Source organism: Centrocercus urophasianus, unplaced genomic scaffold, assembly GCF_019232065.1.
Source record: "Centrocercus urophasianus isolate 14NV4802_14NV808 unplaced genomic scaffold, USGS_Curo_1.0 seq_50, whole genome shotgun sequence".
Classification (NCBI taxonomy): Eukaryota; Metazoa; Chordata; class Aves; order Galliformes; family Phasianidae; genus Centrocercus; species Centrocercus urophasianus.
Window position 1 is genome coordinate 501418 of NW_024885089.1, and position 22199 is coordinate 523616.

Here is a 22199-nt window from a genome sequence, read left to right on the forward strand (position 1 = left end):
ATCCTACCTTACTTCTATTCCACTGTTTATAATAAAGATTGAAGTATCATTTATTGGTGAAGTCACTGAAAGATAAGTGGATTTCCTGCTTCCTCTCTTCATACCTCACCTTGTTTTCCCCCTCCCTCCCTTTCCAGGTGGAATGGCTGAAGAATGAGGAGCCCATAGATTCCAACCTGGATGAGAACATCGACACCAGAGCAGATCACAACCTGATCATCCGGCAGGCGCGTCTGTCCGACTCCGGGAACTACACCTGCATGGCTGCCAACATTGTTGCCAAGAGGAGGAGCATGTCTGCGACAGTTGTGGTTTATGGTTGGTGGAAATGTGATAATTATATATTGATAATTATGGAAAAGCTTATGACTGTACTTTTACTGCCTGAAGTTGTGTTTTTAACATACAACTGGTTCTAAATCAAATGGCTGACCTCACTCCGTCACATTTATTTCTGCTGAGGTCGTGGCTGTTTTTACAGTGGTTGGAATTATGAGTTTCCTGTTTGTGATGAAAGGTTCCCAGAAGTTGTCAATACTGTCAAAGTCCTCATTCCAGATACCGATAGGCTAATTCTGCTTACGAACGAAGCGATCAGATGAGCAGATTTGTTGTTCCGTGTCTCTTAGAGCCTCTTTCAGCACCTCAAGCACAGTTCTGTGTTGCAGTTAATGGAGGCTGGTCGTCGTGGACTGAGTGGTCCAACTGCAACGCGCGGTGCGGTCGGGGCTGGCAGAAGCGATCGAGGACCTGCACCAACCCTGCCCCGCTCAACGGAGGGGCATTCTGCGAAGGAATGTCCGTGCAGAAGATCACCTGCACTTCTCTTTGCCCTGGTGAGATATGCACAGTCCTAGAAGGAATCACTTTTAAATGGCGCGCTTCAGGTAGACCTTTTGCTTTCGGCAATGCCTGGTAGGCAGTTGTGCTTTTACAAGACTACTGAGGTTAAAAAAACAAAACAAAAGAAGAAAAGCTACTTGCATCTGGTACAAGTGAACAAAGCTGCCCTTCTCTAATTTTGGAATCTCTGCTTTGCAAGTACTGCTAAGGAAATTTAGCAATACTAAGCAATAGTAGGATTGTATGCATTCAAGTTCAAAGATCTTGTTTGCCTGGGGTCACAGCGCAGCCCCTTTGGCAAATCTCTCTTCTAGCTTTTATGAGTTTTTGATACAACATGTTCTGAACTGGCATTTTAAAAAAATTAACGTTTTCTGTACTTGTCTCTCGATCTGATTTTTTTTCTTCAGTCTTATGCATGAGAAAAAATGGAGACTCTGGAATCCCTTCTCATTTGGGACAGGGTCAGACACAGCTAAATATCAGTCAGCAAAGCACCATACTGATTTTTCATGTTGCACAGGGCATTAGCAAAAGATCTGCAAGGCCAACTGTGCTTTTTGTGTCAATGTCAGCATCGTTTCTCTGGTAGGTTAATGTGTGGCCTCTTTGCATCAGCCTGTTTTAAGGCAGAATTGGTACTGAAGCATTAGAAGCTAATAGGTGGCACCAGAAACACTTCCTCCTGCAGTTTTAATTGACTACATTTGCAGACTGTTGCACACTGGTGCTATTCTAAAAGCTTCTACATTTACATTCAAGGCGACACATTTTAATGCTGCATTTTAACTTCACATCTGATGCTGTACAACTGTTGAGAAATAAATATAGCCTTGCGTTCTACTTGGTGCAACCGGAGGGGAGATATAAAACATGTTTTCTTTGTAGGATCTTGGAACTGCATCAGTTCGGTAAGCAATGACAATGTTTGCTTCTTTTTTCCCCTCCCCATTCAGTGGATGGAAACTGGGAGGTGTGGAGTGAATGGTCTGTGTGCAGCCCGGAGTGTGAGCATTTGAGGGTTCGGGAATGTATTGCGCCAGCTCCACGAAATGGAGGAAAGTACTGCGAGGGCCTGAGCCAGGAGTCAGAGAACTGCACTGAAGGGCTTTGCATTCAAGGTGGGTAACAGTTTGCACTGTGCAGCCTGACACAGATAGGGCAATCCAGGTACTGTGGTGGATCTGCCTCACATCTGTGTCAGCAGAGCTCCTATGGGTGGTTTTGCTGGGTGTTTTTTTGGTTTTTTTTTTGTTTTTTTTTGTAGCATGTGCTTTACCTATTCATTATCAGATGACTGAAAATGCAAGTAAAGGTTTTCTTCGATGTGTAATTATGACCATCTGCTACAACATATTTCATAGAAAGTGCTACTGAGCTTCCTACTTCTTAATGCAAGTGAACTGGCAAAGCACCAACATGAATACCGTGCAAGAGCTGTTTCGGGTCAAAGCTGATTTCCAGTTTCTTGCGAGTAATAAACAAAGGCAAACCGACTTCACAGTCAGTCCCTTGGGACAGGATTTGCCCTTATTAAGTGTCTGGAAGGCATCTCCTTAATAAAAGGAGAACCCATTTAGGTCGTGCTTCCTTAATGACCCTGCAAGGTGGTGAAGACCACCTGTCCTACTTTGGGGGTGATATCCTCGCGTGCTGTGTGCTTGCATGTCAGTTCTGCATTCCTGTGCTATGCTTTGGGGGCAAAGGAAGAAATACAGTATTATGCTCATGCTGGTAACCTGGAAGGAGCATATGGCCTGGGGAAAAACCATTCCCTGATGGAGCAGGCTTCGTTCCATGACAGCAGTCACTGAAACTCCCCAAGTCTTCGTAGCACAGTTTGTTTCAGATACTGACTGGGCATCTGGGCACTGCTGTGGCAACAGTCTTTCCCTCCCAGCTTCTGCTGCTCAGTCTCTCTGCTTCTGAGTTCATCCAGGCCCCTCTGTCAGTCCCTGTGGCATTGAGTTATCACTTTAGTATCAGCTCCAGTTGCTCTCTGATGTAACAGAAGTGCAGTGGGTCAGTGCCATTCTAGGCAGCTCTCTTTCAAGGATTAGCTCTTCTGTTTAATGCTGATTCCAAGAGTGAATTTTCAAGAAGTATTTTAGGACAAAACTCTCTGAAGCTTTTAGCATGAACAAAGGTTTCAAGTTTGGTCACATCTCTATCGGTTTTACTGCAGGTAGAAGAAAAAGGGCAGAGTGCTTGGAGTTGCACTCACAGGCCTGGTACCAATGCACAGTAATTTGGTGTTGAGAGCCTTCTCAGTATTTACACACAACAGACTTTCACTGGGACTTGAACAGCATAAGAGGAATCCAAAGCCCCATGACACAGAAGCTGTTGCTCCTCTTTTTGCTGCGCAGTAGCAGAGAGAACGTGTTGGCTCTGAAATTTCCATGTGCATTCAATTAGATTGAAGTATTAAATGTCTAATTTCTTTCATCTTAGAGCATCTTTCTTTATGGGTTGTGCTGTATACATACACTGGTGTCAAATTATTTTTAGGAGCATAATTGCTTTCTCAGCTAATAGGAATTGATGCAATTACCCTATTTTTTGAATTTTTTTTCCCTGCTCATCTTCTGATATGTTCCTTTCCTTCTCTGCTTTTCATCCCACTGGGAATTACGAAGGAAATGCAGTGCAGAGCTTCAGATAACTAATCTCTTGGAGGTTATTTATCAGGCACAACTTGTTAACTTTGTTCCTTTCATGAGGCAAAAATAGAAATGAAACATTCCTCTGGTTAACGAGGAGGAACTCTAATGAAAGTAAAGGGAAGAACATAAGATGCTGGAGATACGTGGCCGTGTTCTGAACAAGCAGGAACAGTTCTAATCCCCAGTGTGAATTTTCTGACTTGGAGTCAATGAATGAAACAGCAATAATTCGGGGGCTGTGCATGCTCAGGTTATCCCCTCTTCAGTCCCTGATCAGAGAAGTTGGGAGTAACAGGAAGAAGGCATCTTTTCAGTCCCAGGAACGTCACTTTTTCCCAGTTCTTGCTTTGGTTTTTGATTGACTGTGGATGGATCCAGAGAGCCCAGTCCATGCTTTAGTAGGGTAAAAACCCAGCTTGATGAAGTTGATTTCGCATTTGCAAATACATACTTACGTGTTCAGGTAGTGCGTTGGTTCTGTGCGTTATTTTTATGCAAGTATACAGGTCAGTAGTTTTGTGTATTTAATAGAGACATAAATATGAGTATATTGTATATTTTGAGGGGTAATTTTTCAAAATGTCACCAACTTTTTTAATATATCAAGCATACAAAGAAAAAAATTCATAACTGGACTGTCAAGTGATCCATTACCATGTACTGAACTTCCCTGTTGGATGCACTGTGCTCTAAATAAGAGCATCCAAAAAAAAGCTAACAAATATTCAAATAAACCAAGTGAGAAATGACTGAAAAAGAACTTCCCAAAAGAGATTTAGAAAAAAGGTGAAAAAAAAAAATACGTGGACAACGTAAAATATTCATATTGTCAGCAAATACAGAGAAAATGTTTCATTTATAGAGCTAGACAGACGTGATGTAGGAAATAGATATGCTCCATGTAAATTTATTAAGTGCAACTTTCTCTCTCTCTGTCTCTGTCTCTTTCTCTCTCTAGATAAAAAACCTCTTCATGAAATAAAATCCCAAAGTAAGTTATTTTCTTTCCTCTTGTAAATATGATTTTTCTCATCTTCTCTGCCATTCTGTTTTATTTGTTTAGAAACTGAATGCAGCTGAAGGTTATATGAAAGGCTTTCATATCTACTGAAAGCATCTTTTTAGCGGCTTGGTGATCATAGCTTTTAGACTAAAAATAAAAGGAGTGACTGTTCTTCAGTAATTTTGTGTCTTGCTGAGCCCTGCATATCTTCACATCAATCTTTTGAGGACTTGTTGATTAGGGGAAAACTAAAGAGGTAATACAGGAGTTTGGCTTTCTTGGTTCTAATCTGTCTCCACTACTTGCTCTGCCTTGGTCAGCTCACTCGATTTATCAGCTGGTGAAGGGTGTTGATGTGCTTTACTACGTATCATTTGTATGCTGCTTTTCAGGAGCTCCCATCCTGCATTGTTTCTCAGTTTTCCATTGTTTTCAATGGAATTTTAATTAAAATAAGAGTGGTACCTCTGGTTTGGATTGATTAATTGAAAGATTTCATTAAAAGAGAAGGCGCCCTTCCATCAAAGTCACAACATCCATGAGGCCTATTCTCTTTTAAAGCTAAGATGTTGCTTTTCTCTTACAAACCTTATACAGCATTTTGAGGATTACTCACTGCTTAATTTTCGACAAAATTTCTTTGAATTTTGACTAATAAATAACTAGATTAATAAATACATTTTTTTTGTTTAATTCCTTTGAAGGACTTGGAACACGAATCCATTTGTCCTTTGCATCCTATGTAGTGGATGCAATTGTATCTTCTTTAAAGAGAGAGTCTTCTGTGATGAATCTGAATTGTGTGTTTGTCACAGGAATCCCATTATGGGATTTCATGGGAGGTGCATCCCATGTTCTGTGCTCCTGGAACTGCCTCCTGCTGGGTCGCACCAACCGATCTGTGTGAGACTGAATGCAAGTGATGCATTTTTGTACATCTGTGCCGTTCCCATTTAATTAGAGAGTCTTGAAAGAACATTAGTTAAATTGCTTTAATTTTTGATTTATTAAAAAAAAAAACCAAAAAAATGCCTTAATGGCATTGATTTTTTAGCACGTAAGGTTCCTTAGAGAATTAAATGGTTTCTTTAGCTGTGGGGTTAGAAGCATGTCGTACAGCTTGCTGCTATTCAGTGAAACAGGAACTTCGTTTAAGACTGCATGAATCATCACTGATGCAAAATCAAAGTCAATTATGAAGATAATTGAGAAACAACCTGTTCTACTAACTAGCCTTTACATTATGCTCTGACTTTTGGTCCTTACTCTCAAGGACTAGCTGTGTGAAGCAATGGATTTCGAGTTGCTAAGGGGCATCAAAAGTAAGGGAGGTGGAAAATAAGGGAGGATGGGAAGCAGAAAGAATCTTTCCAATCTCCTAGCAAACTCTAATGGGAGACTGGGGGAAATACACGCCTTGCATATCTCCTGGAAAGCACTTATTGTAAATGAGATAATTTAATCAATTACATTTCCTAATGTACTAAACCAAATGTTTCATTTTCTGCTCCTGCGCATCTTAAATTATCTTCAGGTGCTGTAGAAAACTTAATCATAGTTAATAGAAACTTCATTACCATCAAATGTGCTTTCAATAAATGTTGTGTAACAGTGTCAGAAGGTGGAGTGAAATATAGGCTACAATTACCACCAACGTGTGTCCTGTAACTGAAATGTGTAAAAGTTGAAGCCCTTAGCAGCAGACACATCAGGGCTGGGAGGATGCAATTCTTAACCCATCATTGGCCAACTGATTCCCATTTGTTTGTTGGAGACAAATACCACTCTTTCCCTTGACTTGTTTGTACCAATCTACAAAAGTGAAGCTGGTGATGAAGTATCACAATTAATTCCCCGTAACAAGAAAATAGACTGGAAATAGTAAATTGGAAGGATGGAAACATGAACAATTTCTGTACTTTCTGCATGTGGTGCCAAAGAATAAAATGGAGGTACGACAGTATGTGATTCATGTGTTGGATTGGGATTCAAGTATTCTTGGTTTGAGGTAGTTCCAGGGTCTTCCTTTGTGCCCTAGTGGTCTTGTGTTTATTTCAGATGGAAAATGTAGAAGAGAGGCAACTCCCTTTGTTATTCTGATACATTTCCATTGTCAGCTAAAAGCTTACTTTCGGGAATTAAAAATTGCAAAACGGTGCAGAAAAAGAAATCTTTTTCTCCGTAATTTATTTGGTAAAAGCGTGTTGTAATTGTGAATTTGGAACTGAGCTGTTTATTCTGAGGTTTCTCAGTTGTGATTACTTGTCGTGAGAGGCCACAGCGGATGGATGTCTCCTGGAAGTTGATATTTGCACTAACTAAAAGCTCGGTGGTGCTTTTGTTGTTGTTTTCCTTTTTAGCAGATTGCAAACATGTTAAAAATTGGAATGTTTTTCAGTATGAGGTTATTTGAAAATAGCAAATCTCTATGTGCCTCAGCCTACTTAGAGCAGTGTTTTCCTACTCTGTTTCCTCGCTGCTGCAATTCGAATGGTGTTTTTTATTTCTGTTAGAATACAGTTGAACTTCATGATTGCATTTGGCAGCTGCTGTGCCTTCCTAGGAAGTTCAGCTTTGCATTGTTGTCAGCCATGTCGTTCATGTGGGAAACTGGTGAGCCACAAACACCAGCTTTTCAAATGCTGCCCATAGGTCATAATTTCCTCCATTTCAGTGGTTTGTCGTTTCATGTTCAAGAATTCAGCTGAAATAAAGTTATCTGACTCCAGAAAAAATAAGATGCACAGCAGAAGCCTCCTCCCAAACATGAAGTAGTTTCACTTAACATGTTGGATTTGACTTCCTACCATACATATTCAGTGGTACTGAATAGTCTGTTTTTCCTGAGTATTTTTTGTCACTGTCATTTGTTATAAATGCATGTTTTGTACCAACATGCTCCTCACCTGATAGCAAGAAGGTGCTATTCTATCTCACTCTACAGTGGAGTGGAGTGAGATAGCAGGTGATGCACTGGGTGAACATACACCATTATCTCTTCCTCTAAGCTGGAGTTTGGCATTAAGGGAGCTGTCTGAAGACTCACTATGTGCACTTCCAGGTAGTTTAATTTCATGGTATGTGGTCCTAAATCCCAGGAGATCTAGAACAGCGGGACTGGATAATTCAATTACATAATATTTGCAGGTTTTATTTGGGTGCATTCTTTCAAAAAAAGAAATTCCTCTTCTCTGCTGTAAAAAGTTGGAAGTCTTAAGAGAGTTGGTTGTAAGCTTAACTTGTGGATGTGGTCAGAGGAAAGGCTTTGTGTTCCAGCTTGTTTCCAACAGCAGGATTCCACCAAGATATGCAGGATACTGTCAGCCATTCTTCAAGCTTTGAGAGGGTGGATTGTTCTTCCTTAAACTAAAGCTCACAAAAAGTAAAAAGGGAAGGAAGGGAAAATCTTCACTAAGCATTTTTTTTTTTCAGAGGATTTATGGCATCCTGGATTAGTTCTAGAACTGAAAACAAAAAACTTACATGTCCCTGGAAGCCGTCAGTAAATGAAAATCCTGCGGTACATAAAACAACTCCCCCTGGCTTCAGTTCTTCCATGTTCTCCCCTCTAAGGGCTGTATTACCATACTTTAATGATCTCCACTGGGCAAGAATGGTAAAAGATGGCAGACCTGAGTGCACAGCCTGAGCTAGCAGGGTGTGCTGAGGGGAGAAGGTATTTAGTGGTAAGCACTCTGCTTCTGACTGCTACAAGTCCAACTATCCCACTTCAAGAAAACCTCAAATACCATGATGCAACTCCTAAATCAATATAAGCTTAGTACACAGAATGAGGCACCAGGAAATTTGTTCATGCTTTCAAATGCTTGCTCCTCAGTGTTCTATCCTGCTGTGATCTGCCCCAGGTTTATGCCTCAAGCTTTATTCCTCTGGCCGTGAGTCTGTGGCTGCGGACAATCCCCATTGCTAGGAACACAATGGGCATTTTCATGAGTGTTACTGACTCAGTACTCACTTTTTTTTCTCCTTCAGATATAGAGACAGCCAGTGACATTGCCCTGTACTCTGGCCTGGGAGCAGCAGTGATTGCTGTAGCTGTGCTGGTGGTTGGTGTTACCCTTTACAGACGGAGTCAGAGTGAGTACGGCGTGGATGTGATTGATTCATCTGCACTGACAGGAGGCTTCCAGACATTTAATTTTAAGACAGTCAGACAAGGTTAGTGTTGTGATTTCATTTTCTTCTCTCCAGAGCCCCTACTACAAAGAGATACTAAGCTCATATGCGATGACTAGCTGCAGGAGGGCATTCCAGCCTAAAGCTAAGGCAGACACATCTGGAGCCAGGGAAGGGCAGATCTGGCATGTGGAGTGGGATCTGGGGGTTGAACAGTGATGTCTTCTTTAGTCTGTTACTGATTTGTCACAGCAATTTGGACATACAGTCTTTCTTGACCATGCTTTATGCGCTTCAGAAATACTGTCATTAGATTCTGTGCTGATGTTTGTGACTCACAGGAAGTTATCTGAGCTAGAATGCTCCTGGATGGACAGCTGTGATATTCCTCCCCTTATTAGTCTTGTCCTACTTTCAGTCCACTTTTCCTCAGGCATGAAGCTGTCCTTTTGTGCAAGCTCACCAAAAAGCTCTACCCAATGGGTTGTAATTAAAGACAAAAGCACACACACAGAACCAAATCCAGAACAGAGCAGAAGTTCCTTCATGGATTTATGCACATTGGAATTGCCTGAAGTGCAGAATAGTGATCAAGTACCTGATGGATCTTCTGCATGGTTTCATCTGGGTCTCAACATCGTCCTCTTTGATTTTAAGATTTGAGGCTGCCAGGGAAGAAGAGTAAATCAAAAAGGAAATGATGGTGAGGTCAGGAAGAGATGTCTGATACAAGGAATTAAAGCTCAGTTATGTAAATTTCCAGTGCTTACTTTGGTACTTTTCTTTTATATTGCATAGAACAGAGCAAAGAGAGCTTTTACTCTCCAAATACAATTATTTTTCCCAGGGCTGCAGTGTGTGCTGAGTGCATCAAACAAGTTAGCATTAGATGCACATCAGAGAGATCTCTTAAGTCTTACCTGTCTAGCTCCAATTTATAGATGGGGAAATCAAAGTGCAGCTGAGTACTGCTTAGGATTTACAAATGCATCTAATGGTTCACTGAAAGTGACAGTGAAATACAGGCCTGACTTTTTATTTGCAGGCAGCTCTCGAGTGCGGAGTGATTTAAGCTCCAGACATTGCTAAGGAGGGAGGTATTAGCTGCAGCAGGCTTAGTGGCACAGTTCAGGCTGGAACTTGGGTTGGGTTAATGGGGCACTGAGGCAGGTGTGCATGGAATATCATACAGTATGTAAACATTTCCAGTGCTGTTTAATAAAGAAAACACACCACCACCAGTCACGATACATGAATCAGACATGAGTCATGGGTCTTAGGCTACTTAGACCCATGCCTCTATTATTTCTCACTTCTCAGTGTAAATGCAGCTCTTGTAACCTAAGGGCATAGTTTAAATCAAAGACATTTATTCATTTCAGGATTGTAACTCAAATTCAGTGCATGATTGGGATTGCAGTCCAAGATTCCACATTCCCACTTCTCTGTGTTTTATGAAGATCTGCACAAAATGGATGGATTGTTCCCTATCCGCAGTATCATTTCTTCAGCAGTGTGTTATCTAGGTGTATTATTCTGCTTCACTACACGCTGTACAATACAGTAACTAACTGCCTGATCCACTTCATTTCACCAGGTAACTCCCTGCTTTTGAATTCATCCATGCAGCCTGACTTGACAGTGAGCAGAACGTACAGTGGACCTATCTGCCTGCAGGATCCAATGGACAAGGAGCTAATGACAGAGTCTTCACTGTTTAACCCACTGTCAGACATCAAAGTCAAAGTTCAGAGTTCGTTCATGGTTTCCCTAGGGGTGACAGAGAGGGCTGAATATCATGGAAAGGCACATTCTGGAACTTTTCCTCATGGGAATGCTAGAGGTTTTGGAACAATGCAGGCTAGAAACAAGGCTGCATATATTCAGAACCTGTCTTCAATTTCAACAAGAAATGAGCTGAAGACAACTGCTATCTTTGGACACCTGGGAGGTCGTTTAGTGGTTCCTAATACAGGTGAGTAGATCCTTTCTTATCAATAGCACATGATTTTATACGAAATTCATTTTGCTTGATGCAGTGTTCTATCCATTCATTCTATGAATTAAATACGTAAAAAGTAAAAGCTTCCATAATGCAAAGTCTGTGAAGTAGAGCCTCTTGCCCACACAGGAGGTGGCTATGATAAAAAACAAAGCTTGGGATCAGCAGTAAAGATGTATTATGCCTATTTGAACTGCTACAAATTACCACCTCTTGATGTCTTTAGCATGAAAGTTATATTAATCAAAGCTGTAGCTCACTTCGATCTTGATCCAAACGAAGCACTCCCCAGAAAGGAAATTGCTCTTGGATCAGGATCTCAGATAATGGGGTCAAATTCAAAGCAGAGTCTACACACATCAGCACCTGACTGCACTAACACTGTCAGGCTTCATTATATTATTAAAGTTTGCAGCACATAACAATTAAGGTGTCTCAGGAGAAATAGGAGAACTCTAGTGTGGCTTTCATTACCGTGCTCCTGGCTTTCTGGTTTTCTCTTTCTTTGAGATGAGCGCTTCAAGGTTGGGCTATGCACTGAAGCATTGCAAGAGGAATGCTCAATTTGCATTGTTTAAGAAGTACAGTTTGTTTTGTGACTTGAGAGTTTTGTGAGACAGAATTTGAGACTTTCACTTCAGTTAAATTAGCTGGGAACATATAACATCAAATAAAGGATGTTGAGATCATATTCCTGCAGCATGTTTGCACTACACCACCATGTTCATACGGTGCTGAATAAACTCTCACACTCAATAGTTTCTATAATGGCTGGATGCCCCCATTTCTAACTAACAGGTTATTGTTTGAATTCTCGTGATCTTTACTCAGGGTTTCCTTTAAACTCAGCTTTACATTCAGCATCTTTCCCAAAGGTAACTTCTGCCTTTGCTCTGTTGTAGGCGTCAGTCTGTTGGTGCCACATGGTGCAATTCCTGAAGAGAGCTCATGGGAGATCTATCTTGCTATCAACCCAAGAGAGTCCAGGTAAAACATATGTAAAAAGCCAATGTCAGTAGCATGCAGAATGTGTGCAAGTGGCTCATCTCATGGATTTCATGTGAACATTGTCTATAGGAATGGAACATCTGTCTTCAGTGGTGCTGGTAGGGCCACACTGCTGTGACGTACGATGCTCTGTTAGATACATGGCTTTAAATTCTGTTGCCAGCAGCAGCTGTGGGTGTTTTCATCAACTCTGCTGCAATCACTTCAGTGGCCTTCGATTCATGTTAGAAGGCAGAGAGATTTTGGTCCCAAGTCAGATGCTTGGGATTGAGTCCTCTCCTTTCTTTTATGACAAAGCACAGTCAGAGAAGCAGGTTATTTTAGATTTTTTTTTTTTACAGTCATTCCTACAGAAATGTTTACTTCCCAGTTGGCTTTTAGCTGCCAGGATTGGTGGAACATAGTCTTTGTTTTCAAATGTGTTGCTTGTTTTAGTTTTGTAGGAGTTTTTTTGGTGTGGTTTTATTTTATTTTTTTTGTGAGGTAGATTTTAAGAAATGAATTGAAGAGAGCAAACTGAATCATACAAAGCTCCTATGAATTTTACAGCTTGGAACTATTTTCTGAAACTTAGTCTGAAATCTATTCTAATTTTTCTTCCCCCTCTTATCTGAATTCCTTTGTGAGAACTTTCCTATTCTGTCCCCATCTGCTGCTACAGGTTTTTGATCATTCTCAGTGGAATATTAAGATATGTAAAAGGAAGGGAAGAAGAAGTGGGGGGGGGAGGAGGGGGGGACAAAACAACAAACCCACAGCTGTTTTATCTGCAATGGTTCTGCAGAAGGGAGTTAAAATAGGTTAATTAAATACAAGCAGCAAATTTTGCCTACTGCTTTCCTTTTTATCGTGGGCAGAAACGGAGGGAGCAAACCCAACAGAAAATTATCACAGGCTGTTTTACTGCCAGTTGAGGCAATGTTGATGCATCTTTCACCCATCTGAACTGAGGGAGAGAATAGCTGTGCTGTACCTCACCAGCAGAAGAATTATAACCATTAAAAATACAGCAGCTCGTGTTGTAGATTCTGAATGAAACCTTGTGCACATCGTATCGTGCTCAGTGCAATTTAATTTAACACAGGAGTTAACCACATAAGAAGATGCATGCAAGAATGGAGACTTCTGTGGTTCTTGTAAGGATTTGAGGTCAATATAAAATGTGTTGGAGAGAACAAGGATGGTATTGTTCTGATTTAGGTTAATTGGGAATGGTTTAGCTGTCGCTTAGGTTGGTATGAGATATATGTTGATAGGAACAGAGGTGATGGGGGGGAACTGTTTGTATCTGCAGTGTTTTATTCCATTCCTGGGCCTTGAAAAATCAGAGTTTTTTTTAGATAGGAATCGTCACCAATGGCACAACTTAACCAAAACTCTATTCACATCTCCTCTGGGGAAATATTGTTTAATCTTCACTGCTGTGGAAATACTGTTCATGGCATTCTTTGCAGGCAGAATTAGATGGTAGCACTACCAGCTGGTGCACAACACGAGGCTTACTTGTATAGTTTCCAGTGTTTCATTTTGTTTAAGCAAATCAAAATGTATTTTAAAGACCAGAACCTAAAAAGGCAGCCAATGATTTAAGTACTTGTGGCCCAATAGTTCTGTTTCACTTCCTGCTACCAAATCTATATGAAAATTAGTGCTCTAGTTTGGCTTGCTTATCTTTTCTGCAACAGATGAACGAAGCACTTACTTGGATTTTTAACTAAAACATTTAAAATTGGTATTGCAGTTAGTGTGAGTACATTTTCACTCATTTAAAAAGGTCCTTAAGCGTTGTTATTCATCCTCAGCCTACAGCCAGAAGGCCCAGATGTCCTCCTGGGACCAGAAGTGACATGTGGCCCTTCAGATGTCTCTGTCAGCTCTCCGTTTGCCTTGACTATCCCACACTGTGCAGAAGTAAATCCAGAGCACTGGAATATCCACTTGAAGAAAAGGACTCAGCAGGGAAAATGGGAGGTACGTTCATCCTTCTGCTCCCCCTGAAAAGTTATATACACTAAATGGAAAACATGATTGCTGTTAATCAGGCAGGAGCTGGTTAAAGGTGGTGCAAGGGACAGAACAATCAAAACAGTTTTAAAGGAAGCATTTTTTCTCCTTCTAAAAAAAAGTGAAACAGATTTTGCATTTTGTTTCAAAGTAGTTGAATTCTGTTCGAGCGCTGAACTGAAAGATAGAGGAAAAGGGTCAGCACTTAATTGTACTGCTCCTGATGGAACTGTTTGATTCCCTGCATTGTAAAGGAAACAAAGAGTCATTAAAACACTTGTGGATACCTTAACTCTATCCTTTTCCTCCTGTAAACCACCATATTGTTGTGGCTCTTGTTTAAACCATTTCAAATTCAGCTTCGTTTTCCTCATAAAATTAATTCAATCCACTGTCAGCCCCATCAGTGTCAGTTACAAGCAGCCCAGAATTAATGAGGAGCATAACACCAGGCTGTAGCTTGCTCAGATACCTAACGATGCTGTAATGCAGAACTAAGCATGAAATGCAAAAGAGTGGGTTAGGTAGTTTTTTGATGAAGGTAAACAACTGTAGCGGATGTTCTGAAAGGATGTCAAATACCTGCGATTGTTCAAGGTTTGCTTATTGACTTCAATCTTCAAGGTAATTTCTTACCTTGACACTGGGGGAAAAAAATTAGATAGGGAGTCAAGAACACTTGAAAAAAGAAGCTCAAATTGCTTAGGCATTGTCATTATTATATGCTGTATGCATTGAATTCTGTACAATGTATTGCCAGAAATCCTCTTGCTGATTCAGGGCTAAATGGAGACTATTCACTTGCATAGTTAGACAATTTTCCTCATTCTTTGAGATCAACGTGAGTTTAAGGACACGAAGCTGGCTCTTGGGAATAACTTTGCATTCCAGTTGTACACAAATGATGCCATGACATCTATTATCAAAGCCTTTTTGTTGGTGGTTGTTTTTTAAACTTGAATTTCATTTTGCAGGAAGTGATGTCTGTGGAAGAGGAAACTACTTCCTGCTACTGCCTGCTGGATCCTTATGCCTGTCACATTCTCTTAAACAGCTTTGGAACTTACGCTCTTATTGGAGAACCCATCTCTGAGTGTGCCGTCCGACAGCTGAAAGTAGCGGTTTTTGGCTGCCTGTCTTGCAATTCTCTGGATTACAATCTGAGAGTGTATTGCATGGATAACACACCTTGTGCATTTCAGGTACGTAATTTCACGTGGATGTTCTGGTTTTAATTTTTTTTTTTCACCCTATAGAATATTAGCATCTCTTTATCCCTAGGGCTGCAGCAGCAATTCGGAACTGTGATGTGTATTCCTTATCACGCTCATTACCCTTAGCTGTCATTAATCACTTGAGGGATTTCTCTCCTTTTTATAATATGAGCAAGAAGAGATTGTATTCTTATAATTAAATTCTTGTAGGAAAAGATAGTTGTGCATTTCTCCTTTAAAAAAAAAAAAAAAACAATTAAACCAAAAAATCCCCAAGCGTAAATTAAAATTAGTATGACTTTGCATTCCAAGGCAAAACAATAAGATTCACAGGCTATTGTAGCCATGGTGATTCAAGAAGCTTTAACAAAGTGTTTTTCTTTTGAGAGCTGAAATGGAAACGGTTGTAACCAAATTTTTTACTTCCTCTTCCTATTGTGCAGAATAAAGACACAAATCTTAATGGAGCACACGCTAACGCCTTTGTGCTCTAATAAAATCAAAGCCACTGAAAGGATGGTTAAAGATTTACAATGGCTTTGTAATTATATCCTTTATATTATTCACACAATTTGTGGGCTGGAAGTATTTTCCTGGATGTATCTGCCTGAAATTCAGACTGCCCAAATTCCTTCTTCAGGTATTTGTTGAACATATAAAAGGAAATCTGGCTCTCATGTTCACAGTTCAGTGACTCAGCACTGGTTATGAATAAGCCCTAGCTGTAATCATTTAGTATTGTGTAGCAGTTTTATAGCATTTCATAAAAATGAAATTCTAAGTAGTGTAATTTTTATGTTTTTATATGCTTTTAGTTAATATTTAATGTACAGTTTTATAATGTTCTATAATTTCTCGAGTTGTATAAAAATAATCTTGTTTCTCAAACTGTGACGTGCAGCAGAACCACCAGAGTAACTTCCAGTGGAAAAGCCCAGCTTCAACTTGGAACTGAAACATGAAAACAGGCGTTAAAGAGCTGCAGGACCCTTGTGGTCTCTTTCTCAATTACTGCAGTCCTAGGGAAGGTGTGTTGGCATTGACACTGAGGGAGTCAAGAAAATAATCCTAAGTAGCATCAAGGACAGCAAAAGAGCTGACAGAGCCTGACAGCATCCCCGGAAGTCCAGTGGTGGAACTCAAATGGCAGAGCCCACTGTGTGACAGAAACACCCCACTGCTGTGGATGGCCTCTGTTCCTTTCACAGAGATGAATTTTCATCACAGTTGGTGTTTGTTTCTAATAGTAAAGAATTCTTTTCTCCTCTGCCATTGCAGGAAGTGGTTTTGGATGAAAGGCTCCAAGGAGGACAATTACTGGATGAACCCAAACTTCTGCATTTCAAAGGGAATACCTTCAGTCTCCAGATATCTGTCCTCGATATCCCTCCTTTCCTTTGGAGAATCAAACCTTTTACTGCCTGTCAGGTAATTGCCCATTTTAATTGTTTGCATTTTAATTCGGAGGCAGTAAGAATTTCCACTGGCACAAGCATAACAGGACAACTCTCCCTATTATTTTTGAACGGTGTGGTTTTAATCTCTGAGATGCTATAAAAATGCATTGCATTATGATTTTGTCAAAAGCAGAATGAAACATTTCAAATGCAGCAGAATACTTAACAAGTATCTTTTAATAGAAAGCCAGCTTGTGCATTTCCTTATTTAAACTACCTCCAATGGTGTTTATTGCTACTGAAAACATTTTTGATATCTTTGTCATTCCAATTTCAGTATAATTATGAATGTATGGCTGAAAATGAGAGGATATATGTCAGAATTTAAATGTCATGACTTCAAATTACAGCACACGCATTCTTAGAACTGATGAAGAGCAAATTACTTTTCCTGTAAGACATTAATTAGAGAGGCTGTTGAAAACAGGAAAGTGTAAATCAAAACATAAGATGAATTTCAAATGTATTGGTTACTGGAAGCCATAAGCCATGTGCTGGCAAATAGAGTGAGGTGGTGTTTTAAAATACAGATGTCTTTCATCTTGATTTTCAGCAAAAAAACATGTCTTCAATGTAACGACATGGTAGGTTTCTATTAATACAACAAATCAGGTTCTGCCTCAACTTGTATTATAAAAACAGCCCTGTCTTTTGATTTGTTGTCTGATCATTGAAGACTGTGGGGCTGTGTTTGCTTTGAGGAAGCACAGCAAGGACTCGAGGTTTCTGAGAAGGGTGTGAAGATCCTCTGCTGGCAGAACGATGCCACAATGCTGATACTGAAGGCAAAGAAACATTTGCATTTTATAATTGAGTATCATTTGAACGGCAGCTGAGGAAGATGATGATTGTTTCTTAACAGAAACTGCTGACCAACTTGCACTGGCACAGTGAAATGTTTTCTGCTGTGGCTCCTTGGAGTGTTTACTCATTTCTCTTCCACATAGCAAGGCTTTAAGTTTGGGTTGTCTAGAACAACTGAGAGAGCTGATGCAGTGAAACCATTGTCAGACACTACGATGAGGAAATGATTTATGTTAATGATTTCTCAGATTAGCAAAATCCATTTCAAGGCTTGAAGGGACAAATCAGCACCATGGAAAAGTGCAGTGTTAAAGCAGTTTATAGCAGGTGGCAGACAGCATAGCCCAGAGAAATTGTTAGTGCCTTTGTTTGTCCTGGCCATTCTGCAGGAGCAGGTGCTCAGTGCTTGGCATCCTTCGCACCATACAGATACATAAGTAAGGGGAAACCTTGAGAACTGGGCTGATAGAGCAGGAAGGGGCTGCGGTGAGCATGGTAAGAACCAGAGGCAACACCCAGAGTTAACAGCAGCTGTTTTCCTGGCATCTTTACCTCTTGGAAGATCCAGCATCTCACTCATTCCCCCATTCTGGTGGGCTGTTTCTCTCCCAGGAGGTCCCATTCTCCCGTGTGTGGTGCAGTAACCAGAAGCCACTGCACTGTGCCTTCTCCCTGGAGCGTTACACTCCTGCAACCACACAGCTGTCCTGCAAGATCTGCGTCCGGCAAGTCAAGGGGCACGAGCAAATCCTACAGATCCAGACATCCATCCTCGAGGTAAAGCATCCTTTCCTTTTCATTTTCTTTTGTCAGGCTGTGTAGCATGAGACAAACTGTGCCCTGTTTTTGCCCCTTCTACCTCATTGGCATTTCTCATGCCCTGTTTGACGCTGCAACAAGCACAGAGCATTCGGTTCTATTTCCAGCATTTACTGAGATTCTAGAACACTAAAAATAATTTATACGTATGTGAGATGATGGTCATATTTCTCTTGTGGAAAGTTTTTGAGTATCTTGAGAGTTTAAAGAAGAATAGCTTGCCTGGATGCTGTTTAGCCACAGCAATGGTGTTCAAGCAGGCAGTGCCTCCAAAGGGCAAGGAGAACTTATGGAACTTAGGAGAACTAAGATGCTTTGGCTAGTCAGCATCTTTGCTGATTGTTTAGAAAGTATTCAGAAACTTCTGGATTAAAGGTCTGTGTCTGTGTGCAAACAGCAATATGCACAGAATGTAGATCTAAATAAGAAAACCTCTAATGTAATTCAGATAAAAAACAGAGCGACATACCTGTCCACAAAGCCTCAGAGTGCCACAGTTGTCCCCTCAAGCAGATGTGCTGACACAGCTTTCTGAAAAGGTGAGAGAAAAGTGGGGATAATTAGACTGTAAAGCAAATATAATCAACAACTGAGTATTTGAATCGTTCACAGCTTTAAGATGCACCAAACTAACCAGGTAGCAGCAGCTTATCTCACAAGTGCAGGGTATGAAACCTACCATTGTTCTGCAGGTTTAATTTGAACAGACAGACATTGTGATATATGTGCAGCACCTCTAGTACTCTGCACAGATGACTTTTGGAATGTGTCATAAATGTTATATGAAGAGACTATAGCATCATTTATTTAATATTTATGTCGCATTGCACTGAAACAAGTAATGCATGGAAGTGGGACTGTTACACAAGTCTGGTATAATTGCATAGGAACAGAACAGGCCCAGTCCACCAAAAGAACCTGAATTCCACTGATAAAGAATTTAGGTGTCTGTATTTTAGGCATATGCAACTGACCTGTCACTGCTCTATCCCACTTTGTAACCCCACCATAAACAAAACTCCTGTGAAAGAAAAATGACACTATTTTGAACGCTTTAGAAAGTTCCTTCACAAGTCAGGTAAAACACCCTCCTGGCTGTTTGGTTTTCTGTTGTCACGTCTGCAAACTATCAGGGGGACCTCAGACCCAGTTGGATGCATTCTCTGTCCACAAGCAGCCTTGGGGCAGCAGCACATGTATGTAGACATGTATGTATGTAGATGTATGCTTTGCTTGCAGGCAGATCCTTGCATAAGAGTGCACTCCCAGTACTCTGGTACTTGAAGAGGCCATGCAAAACTCCTGTCTCAGTTTCTGGCTCCTGAACAGGACCATTGATGGTACTGTTTCTGCAATGGAGAGCTGCCTGCAGATCTCCAGATCAGAACCTGGTGCTGCACTAACTGCTTTGCTTTTATCTTCTGTATAGAATGAAAGAGAAACCATTGCTTTCTTTGCACATGATGACAGCAACTTCCCCGCACAGATGGGTGCAAAAGCATTTAAAATCCCATACTCCATCAGACAAAGAATCTGTGCAACATTTGACACACCCAATGCCAAAGGCAAAGACTGGCAGATGCTAGCACAGAAAAACAGCATCAGCAGGTAATGGGAAGCAATTTTGAAAGGTGAACATTTACATATGCAACAAGAATAATTTTGCTGCTATTGTGTTATGGGTTTTTTTTCATTTGCTGGTATTAAGGATGCATAAATAGTAATTGCCTTTCTTACTCTCAAGGATAAACTGCAGTTGGTATGTTCTTTTATATACTACTAGTGACTGAAAGCAGGACCTGCCTTCCACTCTGAACCATCCCACCTGGTGTTATTCTGAGCTCAGGTTGTAACCCACCAGAGTGGGTCAGAACAGCACTCAGAAATGATTGTGAACACAGCAGCTGAGCAGCTGTTGTGTGGCTGCCATCTCCAAACTGAATTATGGGTTTTATAGATTTTTTTTTCTAAGGAAAAAGCGTATTTCAAAGAAAGTTACACTCTACTGTTAGGAGCAATAACGTTATGATTATTAAAACTGAAAGGCACTTTAAAAACTCACTCACTGCTTATTTTGCATTTCCCACTTGGCTAAATGGAACCGGGGAAGGCATTGGACTCAAATAGTTTCTGATTGTCACCACCTCCATGAGTAGGTGCCCAGGAGCACAGAGAATGAAACAAAACAACTTCCTATTGATGAGTTCCTTTTCACAGGGTTGTCAATAAATCAAAACCAAACCAAAGAAGAGAATGAAGTTTCAGGCAGGCAGCAGTGAGTCACAGCACTGTGCTTTATCTGGCAGCATTTGCTATGCATTGTCATGCTCTTCAATCCTGAGGAATTTTGGCTTTCTCAGGAAACTGAAGGACAGTGCAGAATAGAGATTACAATGGTTTGTGCAAGACTGAGTTTGTGACAGTTCTTTAACTTCTGATTCTCCCTTGGATGCATTTGGATGGTGCAGCATGCACTTTTATCAATCAAATTCAGAGGTAGAAAAAGACTGTTCTCAAGCAGTTTAAATAAGTAGACATGAAATGATAAAATTTAGAGGGTAGAGCAAAAATCATGACTTCACCAACCTTCATCCAGCTGCAATCTATTAACATCATCATCATATTTCCACCATCTATTTAAAAATAATAATCAGAAAATGGAGCACTGCCATAGCTGTAGTTCTGCTGACATCGAGGTTTCACTTGACAGGAGTGACATTCTGGCTTTAAGTCCTCATTCTGGACAGGATGTTCTTTCATAGTTCTGAAACTGTTAGGAGCTTTGCTATAAGAGACTTCAAAGCTAAACTTGTACTGCACACATATGCACATAAGAGCTGTTCACTAGGATTCCCTCTATTCATCCAACTACATCTTGCTGCAGGTTTCTTTATTCTGATCTGTCTGTTCCACCTTTCCCTATTCCTCTCAGGAATCTCTCCTATTTTGCCACACAAAGCAGCCCATCTGCAGTGATTCTGGACCTCTGGGAAGCCCGACACCAACACGATGGAGACCTCGACTCCCTCGCCTGTGCGCTGGAGGAAATAGGAAGGACACACTCTAAAATCTCAGACATAACAGAAACTGAGATCGAGGAGCCTGACTTCAACTACAGCAGACAGAATGGACTTTAATCCTTCATTTCCACTGAAGAACCGATGGCCAGCTGACTTTCACACCTGAAAATCTTTTTGGCAGGGAGGAAATAAGGGTTTCTGCACACTGCCCAAGGAAGCAGATCTCCACAATGCCATTTTCAGTTGGAGGAGCAGAAGCAGCCCTATTAAAAATCATCTCCATAATAAGGAAAACAAGCTGTCCCTGTGCTACAGTCCTCTTTCATTTAAAATTCATGTTTCAGATTCAAAAACGAGACTGCACATCAATCATTCCCAGGGGCAGGAAGGAGCGAGGTACAGAGCTGTGCAAGGTAAATATTATGACATCCTATATTTAGGAAACAGTGATGCTAAAGAAGAATACAATGCCTACTAAAATACAATGCCTAGTGCTAAGCAGTGAGTAGTTAGAGCCACTAGAGGTTAATCTCAGTGTAAGAGTTTGTGTTCTTGGGGCCCTGAGTCCCCCTGTTTCCAACTTAACACACCTGAACAGTGGATGTAAATGCCATTTACTGGCATCGTGTTGACTCTGTGCATTTGCTGTAGTTCAGCTAAAAGAAAGCTGTAAAATCTGACCTCCTATTCAGAGATTTGAGGAATTAATAGATTGTCTAAGTATTTAATAGATATCAGATGTCAACCAAACAATTCTTTTTACAAAGTCATTCAATGAATGTAGCCTTGCTGCAGATTCTCCTGCCTGTTCTGATAACAGAAACAGAGCAAAGCCCTTCTCTGTGCAGTCAGTGTTTGTGAGCATGTGTGACCAATGCCCTGAAGTTCTCCATTTGCAGAATTTCATTAGGTCAAAACTTGTTGCTTTGGGGGTGGATTTAAACAACCAAATAAAATGCAGGAGGTTGCCAGTCCTGAACTGAAAGCTGGTGGTAAATTCAATCTGCACACCTTAATTTTGCTTTAGGTTCATACCAACACAATAACCTCCACTTATCACTACCAGAAATTAGCCTGATTTACTGTATAGCTTGCATGTTGTGCAGGAGATACAGCTGGCTACATTACCTTTGGTCTATTTACCCCCACATCTGGAACAGAGCTAGTGAATTCTCATCACTTTTTACCCATCTCATGCAAATATGATTCATTGCTTCAACTG

The 22199-nt window shown here is 40.7% G+C and overlaps 1 protein-coding gene across 1 annotated transcript in view; it reads left to right on the top strand.

Moving 5' to 3' along the window:
* Positions 1-21094, top strand: part of UNC5D (unc-5 netrin receptor D) — an 85675-nt gene extending 64581 nt beyond the window's left edge. The window contains exons 5-17 of the mRNA XM_042835229.1: positions 138-318; positions 669-836; positions 1800-1964; positions 4468-4500; positions 8506-8691; positions 10247-10624; positions 11554-11638; positions 13462-13630; positions 14638-14865; positions 16156-16305; positions 17751-17915; positions 19387-19565; positions 20890-21094. Coding sequence (XP_042691163.1) covers positions 138-318; positions 669-836; positions 1800-1964; positions 4468-4500; positions 8506-8691; positions 10247-10624; positions 11554-11638; positions 13462-13630; positions 14638-14865; positions 16156-16305; positions 17751-17915; positions 19387-19565; positions 20890-21094 — 2292 coding nt within the window. The remainder of the gene's footprint in view (positions 1-137; positions 319-668; positions 837-1799; positions 1965-4467; positions 4501-8505; positions 8692-10246; positions 10625-11553; positions 11639-13461; positions 13631-14637; positions 14866-16155; positions 16306-17750; positions 17916-19386; positions 19566-20889) is intronic.
* Positions 21095-22199: the final 1105 nt, after the last annotated feature.